Here is a 15259-nt window from a genome sequence, read left to right on the forward strand (position 1 = left end):
GTCAAAGCGCCAACCAAACCTGCGTCCCGTCCAAAACCAAAATTCTTATATTGTCACATAGGTCTTAGCTATTTCTCTTGTTCTTACTTCACTTTCATACAAAAGCAACACAACTTTGACCTTTTATCTAATACTGACTAAATCTCCAAAACATTTTTGGTTTTGTTTGTTTGGTTTTTTTTCTGACTAATACCACACCACCTTTTAATTATTTTTTGCATCTGTAGTGACACTAGGAGCCCCAAATGCCTTCATAATGTTGCTTATGGCTGTGTAGTACCGCATGAGTAGCCACTTGTCATGCTACTTTCTTGTTCTTCTCCTGCCATTTCTCTGGCAGTAGTGCTGCCATCATGATTGTGTGCTGTCAGTGCTTATAATGGTGGGCATTTCAATTCATTTCCCTCTGCTCCATTGCTTTTTCATGAACAGTTCCATCGTACTAGTCTGCACAACACTTGATCTTTACTGCTGTGAACTACCTTTTTTATAATTACTTTTATTTAAGAAAACAATACATTTAATTTATTATGTTTGAACGTAGATGTAGCTTAGCATTGATTTCCAAATTGTAAGGGCAACTTTTTTGCTCTTATATTTATTTTTACCTCCTAGAGTACACTGGAATTTATCAGGTGGCGTAGTTCTAGTGATAGAATATACTTCATTTCATGAGGTTCAAAACTAATTTATTAGAACTGGACTATAAAGGCTTATACAGACAAGCAAGTACCAAAAAATAGCTCATACAGCAGCAAACTACAAAAGAAGGGGGTAAGATTTCACTTCTGTTACTTAGTAATCCCACATTTGGTTAAAATGGGGAATCATAACAGCTATAGTTGCTATAATCCTATTTAGGAGTATCACTTTGGTAAGGCACATGTAACCTTCATGTCTGTGAATAAACTTTTTGCTGGTTTTAAATAACAGATACTGAAATCAAACTAAGCATCAAACAAGAAAATACGGATGTGTTTCTGTTGGGAAGCAAGGACACTGTTACACAGGAGGATTTGGAAGTATTTAAACAGGCTCGAGAACTTTCCCTGGAGGTAAGAATCATGTCGCATAAAATGTGGTTATTTCTGTAAATAAAAACTCAGTTAATTTTCATAGTCTATTCATCTTCATTTTTAATATATTCCTTCCTATCTAATATATTGTGCTTGCTGTAAATTTTATTTGGGAGACACTATAAATACAGTTACCTTCTCCTGGATAGGAGATAAGGTATCATGCTGGAATGGGTCAGATGGTGAGTTACACCTAGGATAGATTTTTGAAAGATATATTTGAGCATTTTTGACAGAGGACTACAGGATTTAACATAGGGTTTAAAAATAGCAGACATCCAGGTCAGGATCCTGGGTCAATGTTGGTCGGTAAGAATGATGATTTTCCTCTGCAAATAAAGCAAAAGCTGTGAGAAGTTAAGTCTGTCCCAGAAAATACTGTTTGTTAGAAAACTGGGTTTAGTGATTTCATAAGTTCATTTTACACGATTACTTACCACACTTTCAGTTTAAATACTTTCCAGTTTCAGTGAAATTATTTGAGCTGAATCAGACTAGTGAACCAGACTTTTACTTTTCTGTGTCCATGAAATGAATAACCAGTGTCTTTGAGAACCTGGGTCAGAAGTTTGGTGCATGTAATGTTTCAACTGCTGCTTTGTTAAAATGGTATCATAAATGACTGTCTTGTGCTTTTTCAGTAACAGAATTCACTTAATTTTTTTTTCAGGTTTAGTGTACAAGTACTGACATTACCTTCTGTATGGGTCCAACGCAGTGACATTTTTACATTCTTCATTCAGAGCATGTTAACCAACAAGCTCAAATTGAGTTTAAAGATTCTGTTTCATTATTAGCTTGTACTTCCGTTTGCTCGTGGAAATAGTTCCCACCTCTTGCTTTCTTTATCTTTGATACACAGTCCAAAAATGTTAGGTGGTAAGATATCTGTAATTTGTGAAATTGAAATTGCTTGTTTTTCCCCACCTTACTCTTTTGTTTTTGCCAGCCCTTTTGAGTCTAGCAGTCATTTTCTGATCAGCTCAACTGCAATATTGTATCTGAGATTAGTGTGTGTTAGTATACTGTTTACTGTTATGAGATAAATTCCAAGGACTGTTGTGCTGATACCTTTACTCTCATTATTTTGACAGAAGGACAGCTTTGAGTTGGAATCAGAACAGTAGAGAAGTCCTTGAATTAGATGCTGTGGGAGAAGAGCACTTGAGGCTCTTGTTCCTCTTATTTGGCTGGGCCATGAACCATTTATTTGTATCCACTTGTAAACACTGATCACTTACCTTCATGTTAAGTTGTTTGGCACCTAGAAAGAAACTTTTACTGTTTGTATTTGCTGTTTGCCAACTGTCCAGCTTTGAATTGCTGAAGCGTCTGGCTTGAATACTTCATGTTTCTCATGCCTTCAGTGGGTGAAAATGATGATATAAAGCTAAAGTTTCTTTTACTTTTTCTATAACTAATATTTTCTTTTTATTGCACCTGACAGAAAATTGGGTGTAAAAACACCAGTGAAACAAGTGGGAGATACCCTTCAGTGATTGAGTTTGGAAAATACGAGATCCAGACTTGGTACTCTTCACCTTACCCACAGGAATATGCAAGGTAGCAAGTTGTCAAGATTGCATGGTTGGAATTTTTACTGATGTGATAATTGTAATTTATTTTCTTACTCTTTTGTAACTATTTATATTTTACAACCTTTAAAAGTAGATATGCCATTTTAATTATAAATTACAAAACAAGAACTATTAAGAATTATTATAATTATTCTGTAATTATAAATTACAGAACGAGAATTCCTTTTTAGCTCGTTCTAATCAAAGACGCAATAAAAAGATTTTTTTTTTTCCTAGTCCTGCATAAACATCAACTTGCACTGTGTATTGGTGTGGTTTTGTTTGGAGCTTATTTTTGTTTATGCTTTTGTTTTGTTGCTTTTGTTTTCATTTATCTATTTGGTTTTGGCTAGTTTGTTTGGGGGGGGGATTTTTTTTTCCTTGTCTTAAACCATTGCGATTGCTTATGTCCAACGTCTGGCCATTTAGACAAATTAATCTTGTAAGAAAAAATCATTTCCTAGCCTTCCCCAGATGAAAAATAAGGAAAATTAAAGGGAAGGAGATCCCCTGTGTTCTGCTTTGTGCCTCCTTTATCTTCACTTGGAACCAGAAGGGTGAAATTTGAGGTATTACTCCAGTGTGCCTACTTTGATGGAGACCACAGCAAAAGCTTAGGTGGAATGTGGGAATGGGGAAGTAACTGGGATCTACTAGAGACTGGATCACAAAACAGCTGACCACAGCTCAACTCTGTTGAATTAGGTTCACTGTGATTGATTGAATCTGACCTTTCCTATCTTCCTTTTCTGATGAACAGTGTGTGAATGTTTAATCATTCACTCTAATGTTATATTTATTTAGTTATGCTTAAGCAGAATTTACTTATGGTACCTTATATTTGAATGGGGAGGGCTTTTCATTTGTGGTAACTTTGTTTACAGAATGTAACAAACTTTGTGTATAAAATATCTTTTTAATTTTCATACAGGTTACCAAAGCTTTACCTGTGTGAATTCTGTCTTAAATACATGAAAAGTAAAAACATTTTGTTAAGGCACTCAGAGAAATGTGGCTGGTTTCATCCTCCAGCTAATGAAATCTACAGAAGAAATGACCTTTCAGTATTTGAGGTAGGTTTATCAAAAATGTAAACTTTTTGAAAGTAACCAGTTTGTAGACGTTGCAGACCAATTGTAGAACTAGTGAAAACTTTAACATGCTTAAATACTTCCTTGTAGATTGTTCTTATACTGCAAAAACAAGTCCATTTTCCCTATTCAGTTCTATCCTTTGGGGCCACGTTCTTTCATGATTCATACTTTACTTGTGCTTCATGCATTAGCCAACCTCTTGCTTCCATTCCTGGTCTGCCTTTCCCTTCTCAGCAAAAGTACCTCTTCCACCCATTCATTTCTGGCTGTTTGAGTGTCTTGGGTACAGGGAGAAGGCTAATCATAGTGTCCGTGCTCCCAAAGTAAAAAAGGAAGCAAAGCAGCTTCTTGTGTGTTCTAAAATCGGGAATGTAGCTACTGGGTGCTTTTGCCTTCCTTTTGGATGTTTGAGAAGCTTGGCCAGAAACATCCTGGCTGGGTGGTAGAGTTTTAGGCCATCTTTGACCAGAACACACTGCCTTTAATTTATTAAAAAAATACGTATCCACAAACTCAACTCTGGACTTATTAATCTAAATTATTCTCTTGGGAGATGACTTCTTGTAAGTTTGAGATTTTGTGGATATCCTGGACAATAGAATTCTTTGTTTCAAATAGCATACCTGCAGTTATATAAAACTTTGCATTAGCCTTCACATTCCTGTTTCTCAAGCATTTTTACAGATAGCGTTAACAGAAAAGGCTGCTGGGGTTACTAGGACTTCTTTTGAGATTGTTTCTCAACAATGTTATTTAGATGTGTATATTGACAATTTCTTTTAAAATCCAAATGTCAGATTCTGCTTCCAACTTGTATTTTTGTATTGTATAAGTGTCTGTTGTGCTTGATCATTGCCATGTTCAAACAATTGGTAGATGCGGTCTTGAAGTTCTTATTTAAATTAGAACAAGATCTTAGTATTTGGTTCACTTGTTCGTGTTTGTACTATTAAAAAAATAGCTATTTGCATCAAGGTTGCTTCTTTCCTGACTTGAGCAATTTTTATAAATATTGTAGATCTGCCAGCAAAAGACTTATTTTTTTAAACAGACTTAACTCTTTTCCTATCAAGAAGTGAAATTGTCCCAGCCAGTCTAAAATAACTTTATTTTCTCTATTAAGAGGTGTTAAGAGCTGTGCAGCAAACAATAGGCAAATTGTGCTTTCCCATTTATTTTCATTAACTACTCCTGACATGTAAATAAAAAATTCTTTAAAAAAATAAAGTAAAGTACAGAGGATGGGGAGGTGGGGAATTGCTGCAAAAAGCACAAGGAAGACAAGGTGTGTGTGAAAGCAACGTCCCAACTCCACTGCTTTTATTCCCTTTCTCTATTTTAGATGCTTCAGTAAGCACTTTTGTTAAGCCTTCTGAAATAAATGTGGTTGATTTGAGTTTTTTGTTTCCAAGGTTACTGTTGGTTGTTACTCTGATTACTGTAGAAACTTAGTCATTAGTTGATGTCCTTCTTCATAAATCCTTTCAAGAATTCTGTGCAACCATTTTCTTTTCAGCAGAATGAAGGGTTTGTGATTTCCTTCATGCTTTATGTTTTTGAGAGGAATAGAAATAAGTTTGGCATTTTGTGATTTATGTACCTCTGCCCAGAGCATGACTTTAACAGATTTGAGAGAAGACTTTGACATAGCTTACTGCTATGCTGTAGCCAGGAAACTTTTGACAGATGCTTGCTTTTGAGCTTGCCCGCCCCTCTTTTTTCCCCACTTCTCACATTTAAAACTGATGAACAAGCTGTGTTTGCCTGAAACTTAAGTTTTTTTACATTTCTGTACAAATGTTCTTACTGAAAAAGACAGCTCACATAATTTGCATTTTCAGGCTTATGGCTTAGCCTGTGGTGATTTCTGCTTTCTAAACGTTCACATTTAATTTGCACACTTGCTAGTAAGTGTGAAAAGTAACAAAAAGCACCTGGAAAATATAGTGTGTTGTAGGAGAGCTTAATGTATTTGATAGGTTCTTACGAGCTGTATACGAATTTATTCTGCTGCATTTAGGAGCAGTGACAGTCCATTAAATGTTGGCGTTTTTTAATCCAGTTAATGCACCTATACTACTGAAATAGCCTTAAAATCCCTAAGTATGTCCAAAAGGTTGGGTTTTATTCAGAATTCTAACTAGGATTTGTACTCAAAACAAATTAGAATAGAATATGACTTCTTTTTCAGCACAGTGTGCATACCATTTGTCTGCCTCTGTGAATGTAATACAGCTACTGTCATTATCAAAGAACATCAGTACAAGCAAACCTTTCTATTAGGAAGATTATTTCAAAAATGCTGTTGCCTTTGACTGAGCCTTCCCTTTCAGGGAGTACCTAATTGATCTAGGAAATCTGCATCTGTGTCTGCCGTTAGTGTAGCTGAGTCACAGCTTGACTCTTTACACTCATAATATACCTAGACTAATTGTAGTATTTAGCCTGAAAATTTACTTCACTCGCTCAGTAGCGTTTTAGTCTGGCATGGAAATTTTGTCTTGTCTAATTTATCCAAAACATTGATGCGATTGATATGTAATTTGCTACTCATTTATTGGCATTGCACCTTAAGGATTCAACATAATATATTTAATTGTTTTTGGGGTTTTTTTAGTTGTTGTACACACTGCCTTCTAGCAAACCACAATTTAATGCATTTTAACTAGTGCATTTTGTTTTGTTGTCTGCCAGTCATTTTCATTCCAGGAATAAAGTGAAAGAGGTCAGTCTATCTTGAACAATTAAAAGGTGAAGTTACTTTGTTTAATAAATCTGGATACTCAGTTACATAAAAATGCAAAGTAATTAGTACTAATTGGAGATTTCCTTCTTAACAAGAAACTGGAGCATTTTTCTTCTGAACCTGAATGTGTTTTATTGGGTGTTTTTCCCTAACACCATACTATTCACATTTCCTTCTAGGATATGATTGATTGAACAAGTTGTTTTGTCCTAACTTGTTGGTGTCTTGCAAGTAACTGCATCTGTCTTGCTTTTCTAGGTTGATGGAAATGTGAGCAAAATTTACTGTCAGAATCTTTGTTTGTTAGCTAAGCTCTTTCTGGACCACAAAACCTTGTATTATGATGTTGAACCATTCCTCTTCTATGTCCTTACAAAAAATGATGAGAAAGGCTGCCATTTAGTTGGATATTTCTCTAAGGTAAAAAGAAAAAAAAAGTGGGTTTATTTAACGTTTGTAATTTTCTGTTCTCCTTAATACTTGTGACAACAGCAAGGAAAAAAAATCGCAAGTTAAAAAAAAAATAATCAGAAGCTTGAAAACCTCTCTGTAAATCTCAACTATTATGTGCATTGTCTCAAATACACTGTACTTGGCTAGTGATGCAAATTGAGAATGCATTCAACCACGTGGTTTCAGGTGGGTTTTTTCTAGGTTTGGGTTTCTTGTTTATTCATTTGTTTTGTTTGTTTCCCAGAATGTGTTGTGGTTTCAGTTGAATATTTAAATCTTTCTCCTGCTCCTAACGTTTTTGCATTAGTATGCCAAATCTAACTTGTAAAAGTTGCAGGTACTTGGAATGTTGATGTGTTTTCAGGGCTTGAGGCCAGCAGTTCAAGCTGGCTATTTAGATGTAAATTGCCAGGGATGTTCCTCTCTTGTGTACAGTGGAATCTAATGCAGTTACTTATTGCCCTGATCTAAGATTGCATTGCTTAACTTCATGGTGGATGTCTTGCTTAGAGTGGATGCCTCTGGTTGTGGCTGAATTTCAAGTAATAGGTGGCTGCTATAGACAAAAATAATACTTATGGGAACTATCTTGACAAAGATGACCAAGAAATACAGTGTAGTTAGATGTAACTGCAACAGGAAAAGCTTCCATTGTTGTCCATAATTTGCCAATAAGGGATGGGATGAATAGGTGCAGTTACTCAGAAATTCAGTACTTCCTGCCCCTAGTATCACCACCTCCTATTGACTGTATAATTTTCTTTCTTGAAGAAGTGATTTGTATGAAGATAACACTTTGGAAAAGTCCAAAAATCATGTCAGATTACCTGGATATTGTAAAGTAATCTCTTGGATGTCTGACCACATCCTTCTGAGAGGTGGGCCTTGCTGGAATTAAAGTAACAGTGAGGCATGTAGGCACAATTTACGCTGTTTTTTATGTCAGTCAGAACTTCTTGTATTTTAAAAACATGTCAACTTTGATTTAGGCACATTTTCTCCATTTATTTAAGGTAAAGCAGGTTAAGGTGAGTCTCTCTTGATTCCCCCCCCCCCTTATCATAGAATCATTTATGTTGGAAAATAACTCTGAGATCATGGAGTCCACAGCACTGCTATGGCCACTACTAAAACATGTGCCCAGGTGCCACATTTACAAGTTTTTTGAACATTTCCAGAGATGGTGATTCTACTACTTCCCTAGGCACCCTGTTCCAATGCTTGATAATGAAGAAATTTTTCTTTCAATGAAGAAATTTTTCAAGGAAGAAATTTTTCCTAGCATCTAATCTGAACATCCCCTGGTGCAACTTGAGGCCTTTTCCTCTTGACCTGTCACTTGTTTCAAGGGATAAGAGACTGACTTACTGGAGTCCAAGTAGAACACATCCACAGCCTTTCCCTCATCCTCCAAGTGGGTCACCCTGTCATAGAAGGAGATCAGGTTCGTCAGGCAGGACCTGCCTCTCAAAAACCCAAGCTGGCTGGGCCTGATCCCCTGCTGTTCTGTATGTGGAGTGTGATGGCACTCAAGATCCTCTGCTCCATGACCTTCCCTGGAACTGAGGTCAGTCTCACAGGCCTGTAGTTCCCCAAATCCTCCTTCCACCCCTTCTTAAAGATGGACTTTACATTTGCTAACAACCGGTCACCTGGGACCTCTCTGGTTAACCAGGACTGCTGGTAAATGATGGAGAGTGACTTGGTGAGTTCTTCCAACAGCTCCCTCAGTACCCTTGGGTGGATCCCATGGATTTGTGCAGGTCTATGTAGTGTAGCAGGTTACTGTCTATTTCCTCCTGGATCACAGGGGCTTCATTCTGCTCCCCATCTCTGTCTTCCAGCTCAGGGGGCTGGGTACCCCAAGGACAGCTGGTCTTGCTAATAGAGACTAAGACAAAGAAGGCATTAAGCCTTTTCCCCATCCCATGTCACTGTTTTTTGAGAGTTTGGGAAGTCTGTACAGAGGAAATACTTAACCATACTGCAGAAAATAGGAAACCTTTCAAAATATGGCTTGGGTATCTGCTCTCACAGCTGAAGAAATACTTGGGAATGAGCATACTGGCATGTGATCCTGTCAGTATCATCACTGCTCTAGTGTCATCTTGAGTGTGGAGGCTGAAGTGTTAGTGGGTGTCTTAAACTATACATGTGCTTACCACAACTTCTTGTCACTTAGGCTGACCTGGATATTTTTGGTTGGTTTATTTCATCTCCCTCAAAACTACCTATCACTGATTTTTAGGGTGTTTTTGTTGTTTGTAATCTTTTAAAGGTAACATGGCTTTTCCTTTTTATCAGTAAATTGGAAAGAACCTGTAAACTTATATAGGTAGAACAGCTTCCTAGTTCAGCTTCTTCCTCCTGTTGTCTTAATCAGTGTGATGTTTGCCTCCATTGCCTGTATATGACTTCATTCGGTCTGAAAGAGCTTTTGCTTCTGAGCCTTGATTTTTTGGTTCAGTTGAGAAGCATTCAGCTTTGAAAAGTTAGTGTGCTGCAAGTATAACTTCTTAGTTCTGCAGGTATGGGGTTCCTCCCCTGCACCCTGACCACATACTCATTCAGAGAGAGTAGACAAAATAAAGATGAAAACCAACAGGCACTTAGTGTAGCAGTTGTATAAAATACAACTTCACCATGTGAATGGATATTATATTCCATTTTTATATCCTTGACAGAATGGTCAGTGAAGCATGAAAATATTTCCCTCTTCTTACTGTCTTCCTCCTTTACTTAAACTTCATTATGCTGTTCAGACAATGTAATTAATTGTTAAGATGCTGAGTAGTTAACTAATTAAAAAATATTTTGAAGGATATTTCTAATATTTCCCTCTTACAATTAAATGTTAAGGTAGAATTATTTGACTTTGGTACTGACCCCATACATCTGTTCACCTTATTGGGATCTGTTACAAGGACAGTGGCAGGTGCAGGCAATTGCCCACTTCAGCAGTGCTTTGACATAGTTGATCTGTTTCTCCTTCCCACAGGAAAAGCTTTGCCAGCAGAAGTACAATGTCTCCTGCATAATGATCATGCCCCAATACCAAAGGCAAGGATTTGGAAGGTTTCTCATTGATTTCAGTAAGTGAAGTGTTTTATTTACACTTGTGATCCAAGGAGCTGATGGCTGTTATAAGAAAGCATAACATGTGAAACTTTATTTAACTTGCTTTGTTGTTTTTATCAATAGATAATGGGATTTCTGTTTATGTTTACATAGGATAGAAAAGCTCCCTGAAGTGAAAAACTTAGTGCTACTCTGTTATTGTACTCAAGGAAATTGAGAATGGATCTCTCGGCAGTAATATTAGCTCACGAAGCTATTACCCTGAATGAATTGTCTAAATTACCTTCCATTTTGCCTTGCTCATTAGTATAAGAGGAGGCAATTATTTGTGATTGTAGCTAAGAAGGTATTAGTCTAAGGCATTGTCTACATTCTAATATTTTTAACTTGTATCTTCCTTTAGCTAGAAAACTGTTCTAATTGAAGAATTGCCGCATAGAAGGAATGTGTTTTGGTTTTTGTGTTCATCACTTCCTTAGAGAAAATGGTTATCAAAAAAAGTATAGGTGCTCATGGCTGTACTTGCTGTTTTGTTTTGCTGAGTTGTCTGACCTGTTAGAAAGCTTCAGGCACACTTGTTTAGATATAGATTTGTTATTCTCCAAATCTTTAAGGCGCAGTAGAACTCCAGACAAAATTATCTAAGGAACCTTCTCCGTTGAATGTCCTCAGTATTACTGAATCCAGCTTTCTACTGTAATTTAGAGGGAGGATGACAAGGAATTAGTGTATATTGTGTGTGGTTGGTTTTCACTATTATGTTTTTTAAAGCACTGTTGAATTACATGACAACAGAGATAGTTCAGATAATAGGATTCCTGCCCTGAAGGTGTATGCAAGAACATTAAAATGCAAATAATAATACATTGCAGTATAACAGCAGGACAAAGACAATAATTTGTAACTGTAGAGTTTTCAAGGTCTGTGTCTTGCAGTGTTCTACCCAGCATGACTGCACTAGAGTGTATAAAGATACTTAGTGTGTCTCATCATTGTATGGCTTTAGAAACAGCCTTCACTGTACCCCTGTGAATCAGGTAAGGATGTTTCTGGACCACTTAATCTGCCATTGAAATGTAGCCTTCACTGGAGTGGAACACAGCAGCTGTTCTGTTGTGCACCTTCTGCAACCTTTTAGGAAAGGCTGTGACAAGTACCACATATTTTAGAACTGTGGAGTGAACTTTAGGCTTACTTAGGTAGAAATTGACTCTGTTTTAGGATTAAAATACTTTTTTGCAAAAGGAGATGGAGAACTCTTAGTGGGTACAATTGGTAAGTACTTCCAGGCTTTTGCTTTGTTTGTTACTATGTGGTGTCTCAAAAAAAAAAAAAAAGCACTCTCAAGAAACGTTATTCTGGTTGAATTTGCAATAGTTATGTTTACAAAACCAGTGGCACAGCCATGAAACCCATGGATTCCACAGAAGGTCTGCATATGAGTATGCTGTGTCTCTTTGGATATGTGCTCTGTTACTGTACCATGTGCTCCTTAATCTGGGAAAATCATTAAGGTATTCTGTCCTTCTTATCCTACTGGAAAAATCTTTAAGCACATTGAGTTGTTTGAATCATTAGGTTTTATGTGTTAACTTACAACAGGGGCTAATGATGTTCTTATCTTGGTATTTATCTGGTGCTGTTCCTCTTTGCAGACATGTTCATATCACAGGTATGGGCTGCAGCTGTGAAAACTGGGCATAGTCCAGAGACCACCTTCAGCTTCTGCTGTAGCTAACACACTGCCCACTTCATGACCCCACAGTCAGCCCTTCAGTACCTTTCCACAGTATTTTCCCTTTGTTTTCTGGACAGAGGTTCCCTTAACTAATTGGGAATCAGACTGTCTCAGTTGCCAACAGAACAAAGAACCAAGAGGTGACTGAGAAAATCTGGCTCTGTAGTGTGAGTGAGGTACAAATTGCAAGAAAGGTAATGAGAGAACTGTTTATGGCTGTTACTCCCTAGATGTGTAAAGGAGAAGGGCAAGTTATCAGGCTAGTTTTCCTAGACTGTGCCATGAAATGTGGCAGCCATAGCTTCATCTGAATCATTGAGGCCAAAATCTGTCTTCATACAGAAGAACCGTTTGAAATCAATTTTACTTACTCTTTTTTTGGAATTTTACTTGTGTTTCTGCTTTTTATATTATAATTGACTAACTGCCATCTTCTTTGTACTTTTTACCCTTTCTGTTCACTTGTGATCTTCTGAGTGTAAGTTGCTCTAGCTGGCCTGAGAAGATGTGATATAACAAAATTCTGGTTATTATTCCAAACTTGAACAGAGCAAGTTTATCATCGTTTAAAACATTCTTTGCTGGTGACATTATTGAGACTGTCATGTTCTCATAAAGTTGTTGGAAGATAAATTTTATACTCTGAATGTTAAGTCTTCATTTGTTATGTGGGTAATGCTCGTAAACTGCTCTATTTTGAAATCTGTGAAGCAGTCACTGGTACTTGTCTTTTTTCATAACAGTAACCAGAATAGTTTTTAGACTACAATAATAAAACTGTAACTGAGCAAGTAATTTTCAGAAAATGATAGTTAAAAAACACAGAAGGGAAGGTTTTAAGAACCGTGTGCGAGCAGCTGACTGCTCACATTACTTTGTGTACATCTAGACACTTGATAGAAAGGCTGGAAAGAACGCAGCCTTAAGCCACTACATGACTTCTGCTTTGTCAGCAGTCTAGTGTAAATGTAATTTGTGGCAAAAAATTTGCTTCCTTTTTGGTAAGTGAAATGCATTTGTTTGTTCAGATTGTGGTGCATTCTTTTGTCTTGAACTAATTTAATGTTCACAGATGAGTCTTATATGGTCATGCTCTAACTTGAATGGGAAAGTTTGCTAAAAGGCAAATAGGTATTTGTTTTCTGACCATTGATTTTTGGTTGATTTTTTGCAACTTATATTCTGTTAACTACATTAAAACGTATCTATATTTCAAATTGAAACTGATAATACCATTATTTCTTACTCTGTAGACACCACTGTAAAGTCTATCTGTCTCTTTCTTCAGGAATCTATAATCTCACCTGTGGCAAAACAATTTTTAAAAAGAATAAATTAATTTTTGTGAGAAGCAAACATGCTGTAAAATGCCTGAGTTTGCTAGTCTTGATTGTCTTCAGCAAAAATTTCATTCGTAGTTTTCTGTATGTCATTCGTCATTTAGATAGCAATGTTATTGTTAAAACCAGAAGATTTTTTTTTTTGATTATAGCAAAGTTCGAGATTTTGGCTGTTATAGAAGTTTGTTGGGTTGTTTGGAAATTGAAAAAAGTTGTTATAAATATTTATTAAACGGCTAAACTGACAATTTGTAAAAATGAAGAATTGATACTGCTTTATTTTGCTTAATTCACTGTAAGATAAAATCAGTTTAACCTATTTTGTGTTCTTGAAGCATGTCATGCTGAAGACAAAGTGGTTTACATGAAGTCTTTGCTTTGTTTACGCTAAATGTACTTTAATAAATATTATAATGGTTGATGTTTCACGTAGGGATAGGGAACCTAATTTTTATTTGGAGTGTATTTAAACGTACAAAGCATTTCCTGAAAATGAATAAAGGTCTTAGTTTGGTTGTTATATTTGTACCTTCCTGCCTTTTACAAGAGGGAAAGTTCTTGCCAAACTTCTTAGGTTTGAGCTGTTTGTTTTGTTTTCATTTCCTTGTTCTTGTATTCTGTGAGGCTGACTGGATTTTGATTACAGGGTTGTACCCGAGGGACAATAATTGAATTCTGCGCCCATCTTTTGTATTTGCTGTAAATAAAATTTTTGGGCAAGTAGACTTCAGAAAGCAGGCTTTATTGGTTAAGAGCCCATTCTGGATTTGTTTCACTTCAAGTCCGTTTGTGATGATACACAGCTCTCGTTCCTGTCACAAGGATTACATGTATTTGCGTTTGGGTGAGCCTTTATATGTCCTCTGTCAGTTCAGCCTGCACTGCTGCCGTGGTTTTGACAGTGCAAGCACTGAAGCTACGGTGTTGTGACTTCTCTCTGTGCAGATCCATTTCTTTTATAAACTTTAGCAACTTCTCTGTACAAGACATTTTTCTTTGCTTTCTTGATTTGAGCTCTTGCAAATCTTCACATGGTTTCTATTTCTGTTCCTGAGGCTGCAGTGCCAGGACATACTAATATTTCTTTATTTGGCATATCTAACACGGAGTTCAATGTTACTAGAATGGAATACAGCAGTATTTCATATTTGTTTTCTGTAAGTTTAAAGTCATCTTTTGATTCACATTTCTTCACAGAGCTTATCTTGTTACAGTCCTGTGTTTCTGCTTACTGGATTGCAAATTCCATGCTGGAGGCCTAACCAGCAGTTGGAGGAAAAGAAATGCATGTGACTATTAGGATAAACCTTTCCAAGTATGCTGGCCAGTATGTTGACAATTCATTTACGTTACGGTTATAACCGGGCTTTTAACGCTGAGGAGCAAAGTCCTTGATAGCCTGTTGTTATTTATCTTCAGGGTGTTTCTGGTCCAACTGATTGTAGCAGTTTCTTACTCCCCTTCAGAATTCCTTCTTTTCATTTGGTTTGTCTGTTCACTGTGAAATTATTAGTCTTGTTAGAGAGATGAAACATGTTTTAAGGATGCTGGCATACTATTTGGGCTATATACATTCTTTGTTTCGTGTGTAGGGGGTTTTTTTGGTTCACTTGTCCGAATGTTTGGGAAAGTCGGTGCTGACTTTTTGAACTTCTGTATCATTTATTGCATGCAGCTTTTAATGCTGGATTTTTTTCCGTTAGCTTGAATTAACCCCTGATTCCCTTCTAGGATGTGTAGCTCAGATTTTTTTGTGAGGAAACCGTGATAGGGAAGGGCAATTAAGTCTGGCAATGAAAGAAACAAACAGAATTTATATTACCTGAGGAGTTTTATTCTGGTGTAGGAAAAGTGGCTCTGTTAAATGTCCTTGTTTGCTTATTTCCTCAAATCTGGTATCTGTTTCTTGGCCACGTGTTTGTTTTTTTTTCCTGTTCAAGTCAAAGAGGTGAGTAAATCTTCAAGTCCTGATTTGCAAAAGCAGCAGGGTATGAGCAGTATCAGCACTTGTACAGCAACTCATATACAGCACCGGGGAAGGCAAGTTTCCAAGGGATGAGAGGAAGAAAAAGTTGGCTGTATAAGTAAGGGGAAAACTGTTGATGAAAAGTCATTTCTTTCCTTCTAAATGCTTTTCATGAATGAGCATCAGAGCCA

At 36.7% G+C, this 15259-nt stretch overlaps 1 protein-coding gene across 6 annotated transcripts in view; it reads left to right on the top strand.

Moving 5' to 3' along the window:
• The window catches only part of KAT6B (lysine acetyltransferase 6B), a 116432-nt gene that overhangs the window by 73339 nt on the left and 27834 nt on the right, over positions 1-15259 (top strand). For all 6 annotated transcript variants that reach the window (XM_027700029.1, XM_027700030.1, XM_027700028.1 and 3 more), the window contains exons 8-12: positions 934-1055; positions 2524-2639; positions 3585-3726; positions 6752-6913; positions 9945-10038. In XM_027700029.1, coding sequence (XP_027555830.1) covers positions 934-1055; positions 2524-2639; positions 3585-3726; positions 6752-6913; positions 9945-10038 — 636 coding nt within the window. The remainder of the gene's footprint in view (positions 1-933; positions 1056-2523; positions 2640-3584; positions 3727-6751; positions 6914-9944; positions 10039-15259) is intronic.

Source organism: Neopelma chrysocephalum, unplaced genomic scaffold, assembly GCF_003984885.1.
Source record: "Neopelma chrysocephalum unplaced genomic scaffold, ASM398488v2 Primary Assembly neopelma1_143, whole genome shotgun sequence".
NCBI classification, from domain to species: domain Eukaryota; kingdom Metazoa; phylum Chordata; class Aves; order Passeriformes; family Pipridae; genus Neopelma; species Neopelma chrysocephalum.